Source organism: Anser brachyrhynchus, assembly GCF_964034855.1.
Source record: "Anser brachyrhynchus genome assembly, chromosome: 3".
Classification (NCBI taxonomy): domain Eukaryota; kingdom Metazoa; phylum Chordata; class Aves; order Anseriformes; family Anatidae; genus Anser; species Anser brachyrhynchus.
Window position 1 is genome coordinate 52,763,225 of NC_137696.1, and position 25,762 is coordinate 52,788,986.

At 34.1% G+C, this 25,762-nt stretch overlaps 1 protein-coding gene across 1 annotated transcript in view; it reads right to left on the reverse strand.

Moving 5' to 3' along the window:
* The window catches only part of PACRG (parkin coregulated), a 220,389-nt gene that overhangs the window by 78,216 nt on the left and 116,411 nt on the right, over positions 1-25,762 (reverse strand). Inside the window, exon 5 of the mRNA XM_080584799.1 lies at positions 15,148-15,297. Within this exon, the coding sequence (XP_080440925.1) occupies positions 15,148-15,297 (150 nt within the window). The remainder of the gene's footprint in view (positions 1-15,147; positions 15,298-25,762) is intronic.

The following is a 25,762-nucleotide window of genomic DNA, read 5'->3' on the forward strand; positions in this document are numbered from 1 at the left end:
ACTACTTGATTTTTAGTGTAGAAGCTAAGCAATTAAAAACAAGACAGTAATGGGTAATGCTGCCTAACACCATGCAGTGTATGAAGAATATCTGTTAATTTTTTATGATATAGTAAGAAGACTTACTTCAACACTTTCAAAGGTCAAAAATTAAGTTTCCAATTTTATGAGTAAAAGAGACTGAAGAACATGGCTTTATGAAGGTAGTGGAGAAGATATCAAAGTGTCAGAACAGGAAAAAGGGGACTGTCAAGATTCTCTCAACTATCAGCACTTCAGATCTGTAAATCAGTATCCCAGGAAATACAGTTCCAGAATCCTTGAATTATTACTTAAATTCACTTTTATTTATCTATCAAATAATTTATATCATTAAACCTTGCCTTGCTTTCTAAAATAATCCTACCCTAAATACAGGTGTTTAATTTATCTATCTTTGGGAACAATAATGTCTCCTTTAAAGAACTGTACAATTGCTTTCATAAGCACATGCGATAATGGTGGTGATTTTGGTGACCCCAAATCTTTCTTCGTAGTTTTGCATCAGATTAAAAGCATCTTTGTTCTAATTCCTTAATCGGAATTCATCAGACCTTTAACTACTTACTCATTCCCAGGCTGTCATATCATGGACCTTTTTGTGGATTCTGGCTCTGTGCGCTTATTGGTGCTGCGCACCGGGCACAAATCTACAGACAACAAGTTATAATACCAAGATTTTACAATTATATATATACTTTTTTTTTTTTTCAGAGGAAATGAATTAAAGCGTGTCAGTTTTTTGTGATATTTTTAATCACTAATAACTTTATGAAAAATATTCTGTAGGAAAACACAAAATCATCCTTGCAAAAACAAAACAAACAAACAAACAAAAAACCAAAATCATCTAAGAGATGACGGGATAGATGTGATATTCAGTTTATATTTCAGATCGACTCTATTCTAGTCAAACTTTTCATTTAAGGTACTATAGATAAAATAATATGCAGTATATTGTGTTGATAGGTTTTGCTGTGCCTGTATTGCAATATATTGGCACAAAATTCATACAATAATAGATATGCTGTGGTACACAGGCAAGACGTAGATTAGGGTATTTCTGTCCTACTAGCTTTGCACATAACTTAACATGTACATTTAGATACCTTACATTACAGAGCCATCATGATGTCAGAAACATGGCTTTTTACATTTTGAGTAATTAATCTTACTTACATTAAAGAAATTTAATCTGTACTAAAAGTAATCTATTCTTAATCTTGTCTTCTATTAAAAGTGTCACTTGAAGATAGTCCTGGAGAGATATATTTTTAAAAACTGTTAAATATTAGTAAACTACTGATTACACATAAAACTTACATACCGTGTTTGTGGAATACATGAAATGCTTATGCAAACTTATGGAGCTAAAATATGTATTCAGTAATTTAAAAAAAAAAAAAGAAAAGATTTAAATAAGTAATAATATTTGAGATAATTCAAGAACAGATACAGCCAGAGTGCATAAGAGCAAACTAAAAATAAACTTTAGCTATAAACAATAAATGCCTTAAACTAATATGTTAATTGATCACTTACACTGATTTTGTAAATGATCAAACAGTATATATTCAGGACAAAAATAAAAATAAAAGTTAGAGTTCACTTCTAACTAAGAACACTGAAGTGAGTTCATGTATTGTAGGTTTATGAAGTAAACAAAAACCAAAATTAATATCTAAAGTGTTATTATTTTTGTTAAATAAAATCCGACCAAGAGAAGTATATTACTTTTCATCTCATGACATTAAAAAAGTAATATTGTGCGTATGTATCATATATTACTCCTTAAAGTTACTTTTATCTAAGAAGTGGGCACATCTTGTATAGCAATTGGGACTGTACTTCTACATTATTTGTTTTGAGAGTTTTGTTAATTATAGTTCCCAAAAAATCTTTGCTCCCCTTAAGAAATAATATGAAGAGCTAAGTAGAGACAGACCACAGCTGCCAAATATGCTGTTTAACTTGAAAGGAATATGACTTGAAATAATAGAAAAATTCTCATAGGATTCAGTGATGCCAACTTTTTAACTTGAGAGTTTAACACTCCTGCAATTTCACATTACCCAATTCTGAGTAAGCTCTCCAGAGCTTAGTATCTGCCCAGTGACTGTAGATTGGAGCCCTTAGACCATATTATTCACATTCATTATATGCATATACCCAGAGATATCCCAAAGATCTAGACCATGACCAGAGTTATAGTCCCAAAAAAGAAGAATGAAAATTCTGAAACTATACAGTTGTTTCAGAGGGCAAAATCTAAAACAAATAGACAACCTGTATTTTTTATCTGTCTTGGAATTAAGAATAATATTATAATGTAAATATAAAAAGATTCTTTTGTTGTTGTTCATTTAATTATTTTCCAAATAGAAAAGCCTTTGGGAAGAAGAAAAAGGCTCAGAATACTCTTCTTATATGAACACATACACTGTGAGACATATTTCAATTGCAATATGCCTATATTATAAATTCTGTTCAAGTTATATAATATTTTGAAATCTAGTTATCAAAGGTTTTTGTTTGTTTGTTTGTTTTTCCGTAAGTCCTACATCAAATTATTATTCTCCAGTTAGCCTCCACAAACAAGTATCTGCTCCTATCTTGAGTTTCATGGGTTTCTTTGGGATCCCATACAGGAAATACTGACTCTTCAGTACCTGCTAATTTCAGCCAGAGAAGTAAGTATACTTTCTACAGGACAGTTAAGCAGTTCTGTAGAAGAGGACCATATAGATTTGGATTTATTCTCTGTTCCTTACCTCTTTGTTTCCATCCCTAAATTCAGTTGTTTTTGACTCATTGTCTAGACTCCATGAAAAAGTTTATGTATCAAGAAATCAGTTTTCAAGAAGATAGGAAAGGATCTCAAAAGAACCTTGAATTGCTAAAATTGCAGAAATAACTTGATAAAGATCTTCATTATATATCTACCTTCATTACAAAAGAAAATAAATATATTTTATGGTTCTATCCTTATATATGCAATGTTCCAGATGGTAGATTCTCACGTTTTCTGCTCATAAACAAGTATGCGTATGCCAGTCACTTCTGATAATTTAAATTTACTGTATGTCTCTCTTTCTTGTGGGGTTTGTGACACAGTGATCAATAGTCTCCTTATAACAAGTATTTCTTTACACAAATTCAAGGAACATTAGAAAAAGTATTTCAAAGCAACAAAATCTGCATTCATATCTAGCGTCATCAAAGTGTTTGTATTACTAGCAGGTGGTTAAGTAAGGTGTGGGGGAGTTCATTTTACAGGAAAAGAACACAACCAATTTAAAATCTTTCAAGAACAGATTCTGGGGCCATCAAGCATGTCTTCTATGCCTCAGGGAAACTGTCTTTTCATAATGTCTGCTGTAACTATTTGTGCTGCTGCTCATTTAGCACACCATACTCTTTTTATTGCAGAACCTGCAATTCAACGTATCCTTTTGTTTTATATTGATTTTACTTAGTATGTAGACCTGGACATCTGTGAGGATTTACTTGTTATGACCAGTGCACTGTTTGGCCTTGATTTGCAACTGACAGCCTTGTGGTAATACAGGGATCTAGAGACAGTCTGTTTTTCTCTGAAATCTAGCACATTGGCAGTTTATTCACCAAAGCCAACTTTGCTTTGCAACTAGTAATGCTAATCTCTCCAGGCTTTCTCTGCAGTCAGTGTAGACAGATAGGTTTCTCCAAAGATGAAACTTAGTTTCACATATCCAGCTGAATTTCTGAATACCTTCTATCTTTATTCAGGAAAAGGATATATAAACTACATTTTAAAGTACATATCAGCATTTAACATTGCACTTTGATATTTGCCAGTAAAGCTTTTAGTCAGTGTAGGGTTCTTGTTAATCCAAAATAAAGCCACCTAAAGATATTCAAGTATGTTTGCATATAACTTGGTTCTTTTCATTCCTCTGGTGCTCACTCACAAAAGCAAACAAGGCTGAAAATTACCTGTATCAAATCTGAACAGATATGGAAGGACACCTTGCGTGAAAATTACAAGAGGAGATGGAAATTTCTGAGTACTAAGCTGACAGCAAAGGGACAAGTCAAAAACAAGCACAACAGTAGGAGAAAATCCATCCCCAGATGAAACTACAGAAATCTCAGCTACTTTTCAGGAACTGTCTCTACAATGAAAAGGTTGAATACATGTTTTTTCTAAGTTTCAAAACAGATTTCTACCACTTTCTTGCATAAAACTTCCCATACTTGGAAGTTTAGCTTTATTAAACACGTAGTTTAAGACTGTTATACGGCCCTGTAGTATAAGCAATGTACAGAAAAGATTTTATTGTTTGTAAGGACACTTGGTCATTCACCATTCAAATTGGTTGAAGTCTGTAATACAAGGGGAAAAATATACATTACACAACCATAAAGTAAGCCAATAAAATATAAAAACCTCATTAATCCTTAAAACAGGCCTGATATATTTTCCATGAACTTGGATGTAAAATAAATGAATAAAGAAATAGATGTTGTTAGCTTCAAAGCTAAAACTCAGACATGAACTTTGGTCATATGTTAAAGTAACAAACTGGATAAACCGTTCCTCAATTACTGGTATTTATTACTTCTCATAACAAACATTGCCACTATAGTCAGATGGCACAGAAATTTCTAATTTGATCTAGGTAATAAGTATCCAGGACAGAAAGCTCTTCTAATTCTCTCATTCTGTGATGCGAAGACCACTGATCTTCTATAATTACCTATATTTATGTATAATTAACTATGATAGATAAATACATATATATATATATATAAAATGCACAGATTTTTATACACGCAAACTAATTAACATACAAAATACGGAGAAATTAAAGACCTACATAAGCTTTCAAACACTAGCCTAAATGCAGTTGATGGAAAGTTACTGAGACAAACACACTAAGATGAGTTGTGGACTTCTTCAAAAAGGTTAAATGACTCTTGGATTTCTTTCAAGTAAGTTTTCTTTCCAACACCTTAAAAAGACTGAGAAACATCAATCTAGTAAGAATCCTCATGCATTAGTTGTAATGACAACTAATACTTTTAAATAGAATTACTTGTAAAATATTTTTATCATGGAGGTTTTGACCCTAAAATTCTGCCAAAGTTTCCCACAAAAAAAATATTTTCAGTGAAAAATTATCAGCAAATGTTTTGTTATTTGAAGTTTCACCTGCGTAAAAGGAAAAAGTTGATGTGGAAATTCAGTACAGTGACTTATTTATGTTATAGTGTAGCTTATTCAAACACCTTTAATTTTGTTTACAACATTCATGAAGCACCCATTCACTAAGCAGTGACCAAGTGTCAGTCCTGGATGAGGAGTACAGTGGGGAATATAATGTGGTAACAATGGAGAATAAGAGCGGGAGGCATCAAAATTAAACTTGAACTGCAGCAGAAAATGCAGACAAATCTCTTCTGGTGCCAACTGACAATTTATTTTGTTTGGTTTTCAGCCCAAGACCATAAAGTTTGCAGTGTTCTATTTGAGAAATAGGAAGTCTACACTTCTTGTAAAAAAAAAATAATAAATGTGTATTTGATAACTTCAGAAGTTCTGGTAAGATTCCTCCTTACCAGACTTTAACTTCATAGGGGGCAGCAGATAGATAAGCATTATTCAATTATTAAAGAAACTTTCATATCTTTTCTAATAAGGAGAAGTGTTTAATATCATGTTGTCCTCAGTGTGGCCACTTTCCCCTTAAATCCCCCTACTTGGCTTGAACATATCCATCTTTTGTGGAGAGAATAAATTTTAAATTTATTCCAAATGATTTCTCAGGTGGCCTTTTGTAAATATGTTCTGATAAATACCAAATGCAATGTGGCCTAAAAATTTCATAAGCCATTGGCCAACAAATTGTAGTAAAGAAATGTTGTTAAATAGTAAAAAGATATTTAGATGTATACTGCAGAGAGAAAATGAATACCAAAACTGTGTAGCATCAGCACAACAAGGAAAACCACTTTGCAGTAAAAAGAAATTGGGGTTTTGAACATTTATCCCAGGTTGTGAAGAATTGTACAAAATATTTGTGTTAAGTTATAAACAGTAAGTAAACAGTTGTTTAGAAGCTGTATGGAAATACATAAAGTCAAGCAAGAAGAAATGAAGTTGAATGTTAACTTTGGCATTTCTTACCTTTTTCTGAGTGCTTATTTTCACTTTCAAAGCAAAAATAACAGGGAACCTAATTTGGTATAAAAATGATAAATCCTAACACAAAACCAGTATTGTTTCCTAAAACATAACTTTTGGTTGAAGCATGAATTTCTGGATGAGATGCAGACACCAGCATTCAAATACTCTGATCATAAATGTCTAATGTAGTTCATCTAATTCTCAAATTAGAAAAATCAAAAAGCTACTACTCAGCTAGAACAGTCCTGCAAAAGAAACCGAGATTGTCATGTGCTAATTGCATCAGCATGTTGGACAGCCAGAGGATATTATAACAAGAATAAGAGTTTCTGTTGGTGTGCCTAAAAAGGAGAATGATGGATGTGCAATATAGAAAAAGGAATCAATAGTTCACAGTTATAGGCCTCAGAAAATCAGCTTTGTTGCCTAGAGTGTTCAAAATCTAAGAAAAAAGCAATGTCTTGAAATGAGATGAAATGATATAATAGAATAATAACTGAAGAACCTGAAGCACTTTAATCACCTGAGTATTGCGGTAGTTTAATCACAGTGCAATATTTAAGCACCTACTTGTATCATTCCATTACATGGGGCTTTAATCTGTTTTCCTTGAGGGGAAGAGAAAGATGCCACAAGGAAAACTCTCATCCAGACAGGGAGTTCCCTCTCCCTCCAAAGCTCCTCTCTCGCTATTACCTGCTTCTAGATTTGATATAAAAACAGAAAGCCAGGTACAGAGCCAATTTCTGTGATTTTGGCAACTTCAAACTGACTTTCACAGAAATATTCTTCTCAGAAAAGAAATCCTAACTGAGCACACAAATTAAAAATATCTGCAATAAATAAACATAATCCACTTAGAATTGTTAAATGAACACATATTTCAGATGTATATTTAAAATAAAAAGTTACCTTAATAAATGCGACAAATTGAAACCATATGTCCCCTCAAACGTAAGCACATTTGTTTACAAACATACATGAAAAGAGAAGAATTACGCAGAAAAATATTTTCTCAGAATTATTTAACATGTACTATGAAAGTAGTTCTAATTGAAGAGTGTAGTGCCAGTCCAACTGAAGAGATCATCTCTCAGTCTCACTATATGCAATCCAACTATGTGAAAAAGGTAGAAACAAATTACCAAGAAGGAAGAAATAAATCCTAACTGGAAGGGTAGCAGACAAATTTTTAGCACTCTAGCTTCCTTGTAAGGGGCAGATCCAAAGAAAGCCTTAACATCTAGACAACAAATACAGGTGTCTCTACCCTTTGCAAACCAAATCAGAAGCCTCAGCAGGGTGACAAGGAAGTCCCAGAGGGAGCTGTTTACAGCAAATTGATTGAAAATAAGAAGCGCAGACACAGGTCTGAAATTCTACTCCTCCAAAGATTCTGGGCTTTAATCAAAATTGCAGAATGACAGGTGTACTTCTGATCTACCTGGGACAGCTGTGAACCTATAGAGCTGTAATCCTGCCATGTGGACATGGGCTGAACTAGCTGATCTGTGGGAAATAGTCTTCTACATGAATAGATGCTAATCTGCACCATCCTTCATACTGAAGCTTGGTTGGGTTCATCAGAGGATCCAGAAATCATCCCCAAAGAAGAAACTATAGATGAAGCAAGTATGTGCCTAGACTTTACACAGTCAAAGAGCAGTAGAGAACTGTGAGTTCCAGTTCTGCTCGCGCATCTGTACATGCTTTTTATTGTTGAAAACAAAAAATGACAAAACAACAACCCTCTCCTTGTCTCTCCCCCAGCAATAAATCTACAAGCAAAATACCTGAAAATGACAGTTCCTACTGTGTTTTAGATAGAGCTTAATATTGCAGGTATGCATTAGATTTGCTCAAAGCATGCCAATGAGATGGTATTCTTTGGTAACTTAAACACCTCCTTGTCTCATTTTGAGATCAGGTACTTTCATGCTTATCTTAGAATCATAGAATGGTTTGGGTTGGAAGGAACTGTAAAGTTCATCTAGTTCCAATGTCCCTGCCATGGGCCAGGACACCTTCAATGAGATCACTAGATCAGGCTTCCCAAAGCCCCATCCAACCTGGCCTGATTAAGACAGGTATAATCATGCAGAAAAGGCAGACTTACAGATGCCATTGAAATGCTGCATAAATCTGGTTCTGGACGTCTAAATCTTCCTCTAATATTTGACTTCCAAAGGTAATTATTTCCCACAGGAACAGAAATCACACAAAAGTGTTAAAGCAAAGCATTATATTAACTCCTAATTTTGTGAAAATGGTACTTCACTGACATATGTACTCACACTCCTGGAACTTTGTAAAAGTTCTGAAAAGAAAATGTTGATTGAGGCCTACAAGCCCTTTGAGGTTATATCCATTTTACAGATGTATACACTAAGGCATGGGAAGAATTTGACCTTTTCATTATTTGACTTGCCCACAAATTTCCTGTGAATTCAGAAGTCCTAACTCTCACCTCTGTCTACTCACCCAATAGACAACCCTCCTTTCCTTGGGTCAACATACTAAAAATATTAAAACTGGTAAAAGGAAAAAGTAAAAAATGGATGATATGTACATCCTTCAACATGGGGAGCTTTTAATTTTTCTTTTATCAAGAATTCAAGATGCTGAATTAATTAGCTATTAAAACATTAAAAGTAAGTGCTAAATGTTAATAACACCAATTTAATCACTGCTGAGTCAGTTTTATTTTACATAGGCTGATGCAGTATTTTCAACTAAAAAATTAGATAGTAATTAGAAATTACCTAGCAATTATGATCTAAGTCTTATAATTCTCTAAATGTGTTATAAAGTACCTGACAGGGTTTTGATTATACATGAAAAGTTCACTGTATCATCAGCTAAAGATCACGTGCTTTCTATTGCACGATATTAAAGCATCAAAGGGACTAATACAGGTGGGTCTTGGTAACTTCTAATTTCAGCACTTCAGAATTTCAGTGGGTTTTCTGTCACTCAGTATGCAGGACTGGTGACTGAGACAAGTAGGGATTGGCCAGTGTGCAAGAAAATACGTGAGACAACAGCTGTTAACTGTTGAATATTACTTCTCTGTTATTCCATATTTAATTATTCTATTAAAATTGTTTTGGGAGAATTTCACTTCCAAGACAAGGTTTTTGACAAAAAAAAAAAAAGCATTTTTGAAAAAATAACTTTTAAAAGACCATCAGCTGATTTCATAGAAGAAAAATGTTTCAAGGTTCTTAAAAACATTCAAGGGTATTTGTTAAATAAATATTACTAGATCTGTAACTCATAGGAAGCCTGTTAAAATAATATTATTAATTACACTTAGTAATGACAAAAATACATTTTGTTTCTCACCAGAACGGTATTAATTTTTTGGAGTGCAATCAATTTGTCTTTATCTGCTTAATAAAGTGATTTGCTGGCACAAGAGACTCCATTTTGGGGAAAACCACAATATTTTTCAGTAAATGTTGATGAATCAGAACATTTTGAATCCTCTTGTGCTGAAAGTGTATTTTAAAAAACTACAAATATAACAAAAATAAATTCTTCATTCAGATCTATGTTGCCAAGGTGGTCTTCCTTTGAAGTGTATACCCTTGAAGCCATTTCAGAATCTTTGCTTTTAAATTTCAGAAATCTTGAGTTGCCTGAGAATAATCTGAAAGCTCAAAGTTCAGAAAACAAATGAAGAGAACCTCAAATATTGCTTATTGCTTTGGAAAAGCTGATGCTTAAACCACTTTTTTTTTTTTTAAAATTCCTCCTTTCGAATCTGAAACGTGATTTCTGAACACAGAGTTGGTAAACTATAAAGTATTTTAGAACAAGATTGACATTCTTTGTGAAAGCACTTCTGGAGTTCCCAGAGGAGGGAGCAGACAGTTGAAATGTTCTGGGCAAGAGATTTTCTTTAGAGCATATTCAATCACATTAAAATATAATTGCTGCTTCTCAGTAATAACCACGAACTACTCTGAGGAGCATCACTGCCTCTGGAATACACAAGCACTTCTGAAAACACTCCAGCTCCAATATAGGGGACACTGCTACCTGTAGGAACAGTCTCTTCCTTCTGCAATTAAATACTTCTGCTTCTTCCTTTAGAGTCTGTGAAGTACTACTGTATTTTGAAAAAAGAGTTCTCCAAATTATGTGAAGTACCTCTCAGACAAGAGAATGTTTTTTCCTAAGTGAAGTTCGGGTGCTGTAAAGCATGCAGCATAATTCTGTTTTGTGGTTTAACACTTCATTGAATGCTGCAATTCAGCTACATTGGGTATTCTCAGCCACATCTCTAAAATTTTATTTTAAAGTACTGACTAGATAGGTAGAGATTGACGGAAGTTTATATTAGCTTTAAATTGCTGCTAGTGTCAGAACATTTTTACTGCAGACAGAAGATACTTGGGCTTCAGTCTGCCCTGTTACTGCTGTTTGCCTTATGGTGACTGAAACAAGTCATAGAAGAAATTATCATTCTGGAGAGATACCTTCAGTGCAGTGCCACCCCATACTTCTCTATCTGAGGCATTTAAATAATAATAATATTTTGTTTTCATCATTCTACATTATTCTAGCTGCAATTTTCTTAAAAGCTGCTCTTGATCACTAGTGAATAATATAAACTGATGACATGAAAATATATCTGTGTACATGAACTGATGTAGTACAGCTGTTAAGATTGCTTAGATTTGACAGCATAAAGTAGTTGTTAAACTAAATCAATGAAATTTTGTTTCACCAGTCAGGTAAATTAAATGAGAAATTTGCTGTTTATAACTGTCTAATCTTTTTAATAAATAGGTTTCTGTTTCAGACAATATTCTGAACATAACCTAATAGCATACTTCAGGCACTGAAGACTACTTTTTTGTTCCTTTTATTTTTATTTTTTCTGCCTGCTGTCACAAAAGAACAAACTTATTCTATTTGTTCTTAAGTTGTATTTACCTCAGACATCTCACAGACTTATGAAAAGTGGCTTAGAAAATGACACCCAAAAGAAAATATTTTTGATGTAAAAAAAGACATATTTCCATTTGATTCTATAAATATTTTTTTTCCCTCTTTGCAAGATTAAAATGAGTTTCATAACAGTATGTTTAACTTATAAATTTAAATGAACGCTTAAGTGGCATTACAGGGTTCATAATAGACCCACCAAGCATTATCATGACTCTTTTGTTTCTCATATTACATATTAGTAGTATATATACACAATAGTTCATATGTTGGAGAGCTTGCTCAGAAGGTGCTAGTCTCTTCTCAGTCTGCAGAGATTACACAAATAGCTTCTGTGTCTCAGGATTATTCCCTAATCACTGGGATGAAGACACATCCCCTTCTGCTTGCTCTCCTGGTCTTTTTCACAGAACAAAGTTTTAACAGAGAGTTTCACTGCTTTTTCAGAGTATGCTATGGCCAGCTGGTGGTGGTGCTCTCACTTTCTCCACAAACCGACACCAGCAGCTGCACCACCACCACGGGCAGAACCTTTCTCTTTTAGGTCTTATTGTTCTGCCACAGAGCATTTGGGAACCCAAGTGAAAGAGAAATGTCTCATGTGAGTCATGGGTTTAAGCTCCAGCAAGGGCACAAATTCAGATATACCAAACATGTTTTGTGCACCAAAAAGCCCCTTGCTCATTACACAGACTCTTCTGAATATCATTGCGATTCCTCCCCTGGATTTCAAAAAGATAAGGTACCTACCTTAAGAGACTTGGATCTTTCCCCTGGCATTTGTAATTTAGGTCATACTGATTTATTTTTACCTGTATCTTATGACTCAGAAGGGTAAACATGTTTTAGGTGTTTTCAGTAATTAAAACTTTCAATTCATTTCAACTTAATACTTTTTTTTTCTCCAATTTACAAAAATTCTTAATAGTAAAGTCACCTGTACAGAAGATATAAGAATGGTTAGAAAATGGCAGAATTTGTCGATATACAATGAACACACTTTCACTTATATCATTCAGAATATAGGCCTGACAATCTCTTATCTATAGCCCCAAAAACTCAAATAATAAAATGTATTTGCCATACTTCAATTTGTTGATCAACAGCAATTCCATTTACACTGCGTGTTATCATAGAAATTGCAGAAAATTCAGAAAAAAAATCTTTGGTATATGAAATTACAAGAGAAATGCACTTCACTAAAAGGCATTATACAGAAGAAATCAATAGATACTGTGCAGTGTTGACTAAAAATATTGTAATAAATATTTCTAGTATGAATGTTAAAAAATTTAATGAAATACCTAGATTATCTCCCGTTCCAAAAAGTCAATAGTCCTCTACTGTTTTTGCCGGAATTATATAGTTATCAAGACAACATAATCATTATGAAGACACTCATTTTTAGAGACAAGCATGTCTGGGGGACATAGTAAGATATGAAAAGACTTCGATATCAGAACTTGCTAATTTGCAAAAAGGACTATGTGTATAATAGAATGGCAGGATGATTTGGAAGCAGCAGATGGGAAAAGAAAAAAGTGGAAATGTCAAAAGTACAAGAAAAAAGTGAAGTAATATATGAAAAATTCTGTGTTTATGTGAATAATCAACATTTTGTATATAATTTACAGGAGTTTATTAATAACTCTGCATAAAGGAACATTTAAGAAGCAGTTGGCCAGCAGGCTGAATAGGAGCAAAGAGATATAATCTTTAAGCACCACAGGCTTCAGAACCAGAAAAGAGGATTTACATAGTTCATAGCATCCCTGGCTAATCCAGTAAAAATCTGCAGTGGGAATCACAGTCAGCTACACCAACTGGCTGCCTAGAGGGAGAGTCATCAAGGCTACTTCCTTTTTTTATCACAGAATGCCCTTAGAAGGCAATGGCAACTAAGCAGTACTGTTGCTGACTGTGAAACTGTAGCCTCAGTGTTGGGAAACAGATGGGAAGTTGGAAAGAATTGCTTAAAGTAAACTGGGACAGGACTGACAGCTTCTCAAACTATCGTTATATTCTGAGCTCAGGTAACACCTGGAACTCTGAACTGATTCACCAATGTTGTTGGCTGAAGAACAACACGAGATAAACATCCGTCAAGTTGAAGTTAAGGCTACATTTTGTATTTGTTTTATTAAATGCTTGTTTCTGATCTCCAGAATTTAAGACCTTACCAGTACAAGCTCTTTACTTGCAGTTTCTTTTTTTTTTCTTCCCCCTCCCTTCCCCCCTACTTTTACTTTTTATTTATAGCCTGTCTAATATTGTGGAGCGAATTGTGATTCAGACACATCAGAGACATTTACTGTGAATAAAATTTCTGAGGTACCATTCAGAACATGTTTAAACTTACTGGGACTTGCACATTTTCTGCAAGTCTGCTAAGGACCAGTATAAGAAGACCATAAGGACAGAAGCTTTAGATAACAGCAAATGCCTCTCTACTCCATGGCTGTCATGCAAAAGTGCTGAAAATATGTTTTATTTTGATCACAATACAATCAAAACTCAGGACATGTTTAGAACATATCTAAATACTTTTGTTAAGCTATGTACCTAGCACACATGAGCTTCCCGTATTATTAATCTAAATTCACTGGAAAAAGAGTCTGGCTGAGAGAATTTATGGGCTACTTCAGGCTGAAATTTGGAAAAAGTATGCATTGTGTATTCATTAATCAATGACAGTCCTTTTTATGGTATTGTTTTGTGCAGGATATTGAATTGGATCTGTAAAGGACGAATCTTCTAATTCACAAGGAGTCCTACTGAAACTGCTTAAGCTCAACCTCAGATAACCTTTCATCCCACGAGTTCTTGAAAGCCACAGTTGTCATCTGAACCACGTTGCATTTATGGAATTCCACACATTATTGCAAGTTTCTCACTAACTACAACAGTCACAGACATTTATGTATTTAAAGGGAACTAAAACCTAAATCTTATTTGATTCTCCAAGTCAGTCTTTGGACAGGCATTTTTCAATCCAAGGTATTAAAAGAGTGAGAGCAAGATAGTACATTCAGTAGCAACACAAACAGTAAGCAGTCCTGTAGATAACTATTAAAATGCCATGAATTTCATGAAAAACCTGTCAGTACTGTTTTTGCAAGACTGTGAGGAATTAAGCTCTTTTGACCTGTCAGGCTGCATGTGAACAACATAAATTTTAAAGTCAATAACTTGGTACATAATTGAACAGATAATACAGACAAATTTACTACAGAAAAATATTTTAAAGAGTAGCTTGGAGAAAGCAAGATACAGCATGTTGATTTTACCTGGTGACTATGGTGTAAATGCATTCACAGTATATGGTACTCACTCTGCTCTCAGTACCATAGTTATTAAAGAGTGAGACTGGCAAGAGAGATTTGCACTACAAAGAAGATAGCATACTCAACTGTAGATATAAAGTAGTTCCAAATTTCTCTATTGTAAAACCTGCTAAGTGATCAATAACTTCAAACTTCACTATTTTGCTAGACATCATGTGACCTGAAAGTTTTCTACAAAAAGGAGTTCTCTTGACCCTCAAATTAATTAGTTTGATTGTTACTTTTACTTTTATTCCTTCCTAAGCCTGCTGGGGGTGGTGAATTTCTTGTGAAGACAGAACTGAACAAAATGACTGAACTGAACTAAAATGTTGGAGGGAGCAAAAAACCTTTGTAATTTATTAATGTATTCAAACGGCTTTTACAAAACTTTACAATTTAATTATTGAAGATTACAGAAGTGCTTCAGTGCTTCTGTACTGTGTTAAATAAACTGTACGTGCAAGGAGTAATAAATGAAATTGTTAATTTCAGTGCATCCTTAGGGAATAGTAAAGGGGGGGGTACATTATTTAGAGCTCCAAATGGATTTGAGTTTATACACAATAATAAATCTTAACTACATTGTTAATTAACCCTGCCTCAAGCCCCTTTTTACCTTAAGGGTTGAAAGACACAGTGTCTGTAAGGATAACTCACCATTCATATTCTTAAAGATGTTTAGGACTGGGAGGATTTGCCGATAATAGGGCACCAAGGCCTCTCCCACCATGTCAGCTGACACCACCAGGTGCTGGAGGACTTTCAGCGTGATGCAGAGGACCTGTCGGTTACGAAGGCTCAGTGCATCTGTGATGTAGGAAGAACAACAGGCAGAAAGCAGAATTAATTTTTAAAATGTAGAGGGAGGGGGAGGAGTACTTTATTGGACAAATTTAATTAAACTGTACTCTGCTGGGGATTGTAAGTGGGCCTTTATTAGCCCAGCTTTGAAAGATCCCAAAGATGGATTGCAGTCCTGATGTTATAAAACACTGCCTTGTCTGATTGTTATTTGTTCCCACAATTTGTGCTGACTCTTCAGTAACCCAAAGAATGCAGTCCATTATTCCTTTATGCTGCCTGTGTAATACTGGCGTGGTCCAAACAAATAAAAAATAAATGTTCAATAAGTACCATTTGGGGCCAATGAAACTGCACAACTGCAAGACAACCTGCAAAGGTTGACAACAGATACATTCTACTACAACAATTAGCCTGTTTGTATGTTTGTACCCATTTATTTCATGATCTTTTTATTCATTCAGCTAACAATTCCTACTATTCTGAGAATCAGTACAATGAAGCAAATGTTTACAGGAAGAAAACACACACACACAAAAAAAAACCAACAAAAAACCTTGTAGGCTTTTTTAAAGACAAACATTCCAAAAAAATAAAAAATAAAAAAAGATTTTGTCCTACCTACTTAGATTATTCTCTTAGCTTTCAGTGTCACTCTTTTAATGTTAAGACACTGAGACATTTCATAAATACTTTTTGTTTCTCTTCACTTTTGAGTTTACTAAAAGCAAGTACTTCGCCCCCTCTTTTGTAATTAAAAATGAGTTCTGCTTGAGAAATATACATATAAATATACACTTTTTATTTTTATTTTTATTTTCCAAAATCCCACTAGTTATAAAACCTCCTCTGAAATTACGCAGCTGGAAATTGTTGTCAAATTTGATGTGCTATTATAAGTTGATCTAATTTTTCAGTGTTCTGCCCACTTACACAGACATTCATATAATTGTAGTGGGAAAAAAAAATGTGAAAGAGAATCTCAGTCAATACTACATGTTTACAACCGCAGAAGTATATAAATACGTGAATCAATGTAACAAAAGTATAAGCAACTGGGAAACAAATACAGTGTAAAGAATACACTGAGATTGTAAGAGGATTTACTCACTAACTACTTTTTCAAGAACTGCCTGTTCACATTCAAGTAATGGGATTCAGTACTTCTGGCACTAAATGTTGGCAGTGCACAGGCATGCTGTTCCATACGGAATTGGGTAGTATTCTCATGCAAGCGTAATATCAGTTTTCCCACCTCTTTAAGAAAAGAGATGTCTCACCCCCTTCTGCTCCTTATCTTATGCCTGCTAAGTGTTAAAAAATCAGAGCTAGAGCTCTGAAGCAAGGTTAAAGAAGACTGGCTGTGTGAATGTGTAGAAACAACCTTTGAAAATCAGCTAGTAAGTAACCTCTCTTCATGCCTCTTCATGTGCTTATGAAGAACATAACTAAAATCACTGTTAGACTGAGTTAAGGAGCCCAAGGTCTAACAGTCCTGTAGGGCATCACAGGGCGATTCCAAGTTAAAGAAGTGCTGTTAAATGAAAATGTACACCAAGTTCCATAATTTCTTATTTGCCAGTCCCTACTGTAGTCAACAGGCTACATATAATTCCATGTTGTTTCTGAGCATATCAATGTGTGGACAGAAAGTCCATCAATATAGCATATTTACACTGAGTCCCAGAAAAGAGGTAGGCTATTCCAAATTTTGCTTTGATGGGCATGTGTTTTAAGGTTGTTTTAGCAAAGAGGGACTCCCAGATACATTCTAAAGATTAGATCCAACTCCCAGACAAATAAATGTTCCCTCACAGAAGAACAGGCATTTTTCATTTTCTTAAAGGAGTGACTGGAAAAGGAAACTCTGGGGTTACAGCATATATTTTTATTCATGACTTAACTGTCATACCCAGAAATAGTAACTAACTGAACTAATAGGAAAATTATCGTTAATACTTATATTTTTCAGTACAATAATTATTGTAAAACTCAAGAGACATAAAATGTAACAATTACAGAAATCAGAAATTCTTAATTCTTAACCAACAAATCAATTGTACCTAATTCCATGAATCGCTCTTCCTGTCTGTAGAAGCTGACCTAGAGGATGACGGCTCTTATTTTTAGGCAGGCAGGAGGTTCCATCTAAGTGGAAATGGTTGTCCAACCACTCCCAGGAAGAGTGTTATCTTTAAAACCTTTATCTGCAGATGGTGGCTCCCAAAGGTTCTCACAGTTTCCTGTTTTCAGGGTTCTGTCTTGTGTGAAGACAGTTGTGCTTTGAGGGGAAGCCAGGATTATCCTGGTAAAAATCAATCCCTTAATAAAGTCAAGAGTATGAAGGAGTCTCATGGCTGAAAAGGAGTCCCAATGATTACAGCAAACCAAACACATACTGAATCCAAAAGAACATTTTCACATAACCTATTCTTCCCTAAATTAGAGTTGTGCTATAGGGGTGCTTACTGGTACTTTAAATAGCAATACTGGCACTTCTTTCATCTGCATTCTAGAAAATCAGTCGGATACTTGTCCCACCTCCCTCAGTACAGGGTTATCCCATCCCTCCTGTGACACAAACAACGAAAAAGCAGAATTTGGATCAAGATTTTGAGTGCAAAAGTGGTGGATATGGTAGAATCAGACAGACTGCAGAATTTAGCCTGAAGCCCTTCAAATTGCATAAATCTGCAGTATGTGTTAGGAAAACACTTATAATGATCAAAAGTAAGATCAAATTGACTGCAGAACTGTTATTATTAAATATTTGGACCATGGCATACATAACAGTCAACCAGCTCCTGGCTTCATTATATTAGACACTGTATAAACATTTAATTAGAGACAGTCCCTGCCCCAAGGATACATCAATTTCAAACATATGCTTATTTTAAAAAATCTGGTAATTATTTTCTGTGTACTACCATCACTGCAGACCATTCTCCCACATGAATAAAAGGATGAACATTTTAATCCTGTGTAAGAAATAAGTACATTTCAACATTTTGAATAATGTCAGTGATATCTGGAGGTTACCAAAAAGGTATGAAAGTGCTAGTATCCCTACAGAAGAACACAGCAGGACATTTTAAAACTCTTAGTCTGGGACAGCCACCTATCCCTAAAGAAGAAAACATGTATAACATCCAAGGCATTCCAATCTGGAACCACACTAAGCTATCGCCTCTTGAACTAGAAGTCTCCTGCAAGACATGGATCTTGACAATTAGAGCAAAGCAAATGACCTGTTTGTTTCTCAGTTAAAGATACTTTTCAATTCCTTGAAGGGTTTTTAGAGGATTTCCCTCTGTCAGTGGTATATATTTCCTTTCTGGTCATACAGCCCATATTTTGTGAATTGTAGAACTCTTGAAAGCAGCAACTTTGAAACAACAAACAAAACAATAAACTTATTCTTCTGCTTGGTAATTACGTTTTCTTCTTTAATGTCATGTCAGCTCGACAATTTTACTTGTGATGAAGCTATACACTTTTCCAGCAGAACCTCCAGCTTGAGTAATTGGTTAATGCAAGAATATAATGAAGTATGTACTTTATAAATTTGTACTGCTACATTTTTTTTTTCAAATATTCACTGAAGTTCTCCATAACTTTTTCTTAATTAAAAGACAATTTAAAAATGTTAATAAGTTGAATTTAAAAATGTAAAAGCTGGTGTAAAAGCTCAGTATCTGAGTCAACTCTGTGTTTCTACCATTCAAAGCCACAATAACAGGTAATTATAAAATTTGGAAGTATATTTGAAACTGCACATTTTGGGAAGGGAGGTTTTTCACAGTGCTGTTAACTAAAGCTTGCTAGCAATGAGCCAATATATAATACCAATTCATTGATAGCTTCAGTGATTTTTTTTTCATTAAATTTTATTGGCAATGTATGCAAATTAAAATTCTTCTTTTGTTAGTTTAAGAGTTAAGACTGTTCTTATATGCTACTTGCTTGTTTATGCATTTAGATAGAAGTAGTTCATATATGCAGCAATAGAATTGACTTTTTAAAAATTTAAGTCTTTTTCTTGAGTAATACTTCTAACATCTTAAAGAAAAAGACCTAGAAGCTACATAAGTAGATATTTCTTATTTTATTTTTTACTTTTCTTTGGCAGTTTGGTGAATCCTATCTCGGTCTCAATGTTGCCTCCAATAGAAGCCACAGTTGTCATCTTTGGGATTAATACATTTTATAAGCCAGGAAACACGACAGCATTTCTCCCAATATACCGCGGATCTTTTCCATAAGACAATGTATTTTCACTGAAGAGGTAAGGTCAGAACATTCTTCTTCAGACAGAACATAGAAAGCCTAGACTGTACTTAATCAAATCAGATCCTCCAAACTTCCATCACTTCCCTAAAAACTAAAAATTAAATTGTGGTAGTTCTATTTAAAGTTATATTGTTAATTTAATTCTGTTTAATTGGAACAGACCTTTAATTATCTTCAACCCCTTTTCTAAAAACAACCGTGAATCTATGTTTAGAAATGCACTGACAGTTTCCATTCTCTACTTAGGACTCAAAACCAAAGATTAAAACCAATTTAGTTTGCATTCATATATTCCCCCCAGTTGGCAAATGAGGCACCTGTTTTAGAAAATTCTTTACTTGAAGCAGAACAAGATACATAGAGCAGGACTCCTGCAGAGGTACAAGCACTGAGTAAAGGTGCTTCTATTGTTGTGGCCTACTTAATCTTATTGGTCAAGGTTTCTTTACTTAATTTCACAGAATCAGGTTTACAGAATGACTAATATGAATTGTTCACAAAATGCAATTGATTAAAGCTTCTCTTTAAGAGAATTTTGTCCAAAACATTCAAAATGCATAATACCCTGAAATGATTTATTATGCTGATTTTACAGAATAGTAACTAAGGCTGTTACAAAGTGTTTCAATCAAGTCAGTGAAAACCAGAATAACAATTTTGTGCTCTTTTTTGAAGTCAGGTAAGATACTGATCCAATTTACAATATTGCTGTACAGACATTTCTTCCAGTAAAACAGAAGGATTGGTGTGTTGCAGCGAGGTGATGGGAAGGAGGAATACAGGGCAAGGCATGAAAACCTTAGGCTAATTCTGGCATCAAAGACTTTGTCCATAAAACTAAAGCCTAAGGCACATAAAAGGCCAAGATCCAGAACTGAATCATTGATATTTGTAAGAAATATGATCTAGTAGAACACAAGAGAAAGTCAGTGGTTTTTTTACAGCTTTAGTTGTGCTTGTAACTGATCAGCAACTGCAAAACTTTAATTCTATTAACATTTGCAGGCTCTGTTAAATTAAAGAATATAAAGAATACAGTAAGAGTAGAGTCCCATAAAGCTTCTCAGTGGTAATGCGAGTTTACAGTGTTCCCCTCTATCCCTTGATGTATTCCACCCCCTGTGCTGTCTCAGGATACTAAACTGCACTGAGTACCCTCTCAATGAAACCAGCTTTGTTATCAGTGAAATGTGATACAATTTTTAAGGAGGATTTCAGGAAAGATCTGTAGAACAGAAGACCAGTAATATTGGCATCTGTACTGCAGAAATTAATAGGAAGTGTTCTAACCATATTGTAGATCCTTGAATAAGAATGTGGACAAGAAAAGCCAAACAATACAGTTTTCTGAGACGTTCAAAAAGTATTTGATAAGGTCCGTCATTGATGACTCTCGAATCATTCAGTTTTGCCATATTTTTCATATAAATCATATGAATATCCTAGAGATAGGAAATGAGGGTAACAATAAATGGCCACAGAGGATGAAGATCACTAGTAGAGCATTGAAGAAATCTGTGCTGAAGTTCGCACCTTCCAGCTAAGTCACAGGTGATTTGGAAGAGATGGTCACTAATGAGTGACAAAGTTTTCTGATGATAATGAAGTTATTCCAGATATCAAAGGGCTGCAGAAGGACTTATAGGACTTAAATGGCAGGTGAAATTCAGTCTTAATAAATACGATGTTCCAGGAGAGAATAGCTCTAACTCCAACTTAGAAAGTGAAAGAAGCTAATTGCAAAGTTCACTTTCCAAACATTGATGAGATTTATTTCTACTGAAAGAGAAACAGAGTTTCTCCTCAAAGACAATAGTAAAGACGAGCAACAAAGAATCCAGTTTGTGTGATTTGAAACCACCTGAGGTGACCAGTTTTGACTTTCAGAATCTAACATAAACCTAATTACAATCACTTGCAGTGAATGACAGAGACTACAGGAGAGAAACATGGAAAAAAACTCAGAAAGAAAAACTTCAATGTTCTTTAGGACAGAGATTGCTCTTTTTGGACTAAATCAGAAATGCTGGTCTGCACTGTGTAGGAACAATACTTCCATAGAAACAATACTTCTAAGTAACATTTCATGTGCAAAGATGTGAGCTTTATTGGCTTCTAGGCTTAAATTCAGACTTTCTTAGGATTCACTGCACAGAACAGAAAAGATTCTGACAACTTGGTGATCCAAGATTCCTAATTGTCTAATTTCACATGATTTTCTTCATTGGCAAAGATTTATCAAGATGTTCCTACTAATCATCTCTACTTTTTTATTCCAACTTCTGTGTTATTGTCCACTGTTCCTTCATTTTTGATGGTGCAGCTATAAACTAGAACACTGAAATCATCGAAGTTTAAAAGTAACTTCACTCTGAAAAACAATTACATTAGCAAAAGTCAATTGCAAGGAACTGGAGTGGGAGGTGGAACAATTGGTTGCTTTGTGTGAAGGGGTTGGAAGCTCTTACAACTATGTGCCAACAAAGAAAAAGTAAATGCTTGCTGCTGATGAAGAGAAATGGGTGCCTCTGAAAGGAAATCAGGTGCTTCCATACACTGTGTTGGATGTCCCTGATGTTGCTCACAGAAATACAAGACAAAGGGGCAGCAACTTCCTGACCCCCTCGGTGTGTTTTTGCCTGTGTGTCTCATGTCAAACCTGGTGAATTCTTCAGTCAGGAACCTCAGAGATCCAGTAACCTAATGATAGCAAACGAAAGGAATTATGGCCTTTCTGATCTGTCATCTGTCATGGCAAATGTAATATTAACAGAAATTTGTCTCCAAAAAAAAGGGTCAAAAATAATTTTACATTCTCCTTATGACTGCACAGAATATAGAACTGAATTATTTAATTGGTAAGCAAATAGTGTTCTTTTTTCTCTCACCCCCACACCCTTTTTCCTGGCTATTCTTGGCTGTCTATAGGTAAGTTTAGGCCACAAGTCAGTTTTAAGATAAATCAATGCGTTATTGAAAGACTTAGCGGGGGCCACTTTCTGTGCCCTAAAAATAAGGGAACAAAGTAAGTCTTACAGGCAGTTCTGCTTGCCACTCCAGAGATATGCATCTGGGTTCTATTCTGCCTTCTGCCAGAGATGCAGTTTTTGATGTGGGGCAAAATTAGCCTCCTTCCTTCTCCTTCCTTGTCTACAATATAAAAAGCACAGTATGGATCTTCTTGGCAAGGGAGAAGATACTGTGTGTTATGCATCAGAACTTTTAGAATACCTCTACATCTCTTCGGTATTTGCAGAATATCTCAAATTAGGGAACTCTGTTCTGGTTTAAATAACTCATACAATAGATTTGCCAATGCTAGCTCTGAAAGAGAATTAAAAGTCTTAACATCTTGACCTATTTACATTTTCTAATTTTGCATTTTTTATTTTTCAGTTGGTTTCCTTACAGGCCTGACATTACAGGTAATTTGTTTTTCCTATTTTTATGTCATACAATGACTGTCTCTGTAGGCTATTGTATCATGCTTTGCCATTGCAAAGTAAAATCAAAGTAAAATATATTTTCAATTTTTATTTTGAGAAACCAAAATATATTTTGAATATTTTTCTTTTTGAGAAATCAGTATTTCTGAGATTTTTTTCTTCCTCTGAGTTAAAAAAAGTCTTTCCATGTGACAAAAATAAGCAATTATATTTCAACTAAATAGCATTCATGCCACTTATTTTAATCGTATTTTGTGTGTTTTTTAGAAAAGAAGTTTTATTTGTTAATTTCAATTATCTCTTTTTTGTTAGTCATTGTTTCTTTGCATAACTAGAAGAAAATCTGTAGAAACAATTAGCTTACAGTAACCCCCAGATTCATTAAATAATTTTATTTTAATCTTTAAGATATAGTTTTCAAAAACTCTGAACTTTAAGCAAAAGCAAGTGTCTTGGGCAGGAGGGCAGATTTCTCCATAAATCACTAACATATAAAAAAGAATTCTAATATTTAATTTAGAATGTTTTCAAGAGCAGCCCTTTACTAATGTTTCTCTTTGACGCACATGCAGGAGAAAAAAATACTTTTAAAAGCATTCCATTTGCAGAGTTATTTTTCTGTCTTTCTTTTATCCCTTTCCTCTCCATCATATATATTACGATGCCTAACAATCAACTGATTTGGTCTTTCACAGTAGAAATATGGTAGTGGTCTAAAAGAAGACTGGTTAATAAGATATAACTCACCCAGAGGGACACTTCAGTAACAGTAATATGTGTAAAACATAGCTGAGCTTATTGTGGATGCAGCTGAGTCACAAAAATATACAGCTCTGACTACATTGCTATATTACATGGGCATAGTGAATTTAAAACACTCTTAGAGGTACACACTTTCAGATTCCTTAGGTGGTGGTGTCTTTTTAAAATACTAATATGCATTTAGTTAGGAAGAAGCCTTTGTCATTGATAATATTTAGACTCTTCACTTATTAAAGCCAATACAGATTATTTTTTTTTAATAAAAAATAAGTGGTGTACAATAAAATAAAACGGCGCCAACAACTAAATTTAGCTAGCAGATTCTTGAATAGGTTTCAGCAGATTCTTGAATAGGTTTCAGCATCTTAAATTCTGATTCAATTTAAAAGTCTATATATCAAACCCATATAAATATTCTTACCTAGCAGTCTTTTTCTAATGCTAAAAGCTGTGTAACAGCTAAAGCTTCTAGGTAATTATTTTGAAGCTAGATTCTAGTCTCAGCAAGACTTTTAAATCCTAAGTGTGGAGCTGCTGTCATAAACCTGCAGTTTTTTACTGAAGAAACTATTTCAGCTTTCAAAAAGAGTGATACTGTTATAAATAAATTTGGATGGTGTTGAAAATACAGATTTAAAGAAATGCCATGATTCCTCTCTTTATATATTCCCATTTTTGAGAGAAAAAACTTGTAATGTTCTTTTCATAACCTTTCACAAGTGTCACTTACAGAGTAACCATTACTAAATATTACATGCACCTTTTGACATTTTCAAAAATCTACAGTAAGATACAGATAATGACATCTCTAATTGATATTTTTAAAAGGATAATAAAGCGAACGAAACAACAACAGTAATTCTGATTTTCCAATAATACACTGGTATCATAAGGCTCCAAACTATATTCCCTTTCCCCTTTTCCAAAATTGTGTTTGACTATTCATTCTGTATCACAAACACAATGACTCCATTTTGTTCTGTATTAGCATGGATGCTGAATCATCCCCAGAAAACAGGCCAAAGGACAGCAATGATATCATTACTGATCAACCACAAAATATAAGCCAAGTTTAATAAATATGGGATTTTTAGGACTGGATTATATGGTTTACAATTGAAAAATTAAATGGAAGCCAGCTGGCACAGATTAACATTAGTTGACCTATTAAACTTCCATAATCTCCCCCCTTAAAAAAAGAAAAAGGTGGCTGCATCAAAACTGCCTATTGGGAATGGTCCTGGCCTATGTCCAAGAATTTTTCAGGAGAGGGCAAATTAGCATGAATTGAAACTCCATTTCTAAGAAATTAACACTATCATGTTCCCACTCCCAGGAGTGCACCACGACACTGTTTAATTTACTAATATAAGACTTAAGATTCATAAAACCAAACTAGAGAAGGATGATGGTTCAGAATATCTACTGAAGGAACTAAGTTAAAGAAAGAGGAAAGGAAAGACTAGGTATTTCAATAAAATAAATTTTAGCCTTAGTAGTATTACACCTGTACTTACAAAATTGATCATCTTTCACATAATCTTTCAACAAAAAAGGCTTGAATATATAAAAACTTGAAAAATAATATTTAATTAATTAATAATATAATTAATATTGAATGCCAAAATTTTACCTACAGCATTCATGAGTCAGACAGAACTCTCAGTTTATATATAAATATATATATATATGTACATGGGAAGTAATGATGATGATAGAAAAGAGATCTAGAGAATAAATATAATAATAATACCATTGTAGAATAAACAAAAAGAATAAAGAAACGTAATCCTCTAAGTTTCATCTGGTGATTTCTCCTGTCATTTCAGACAAACTGTTTTATACAGTAATGGATTTGTATAATAAATATATAAAAATTAGGTAAGAAAATGTCACTTCAAATTTCAGAAGATAAAGAGCCATACTGCAATAAGAAAAAGACTCACCAGGCAGTCTAATTTTCTGGAGCACTG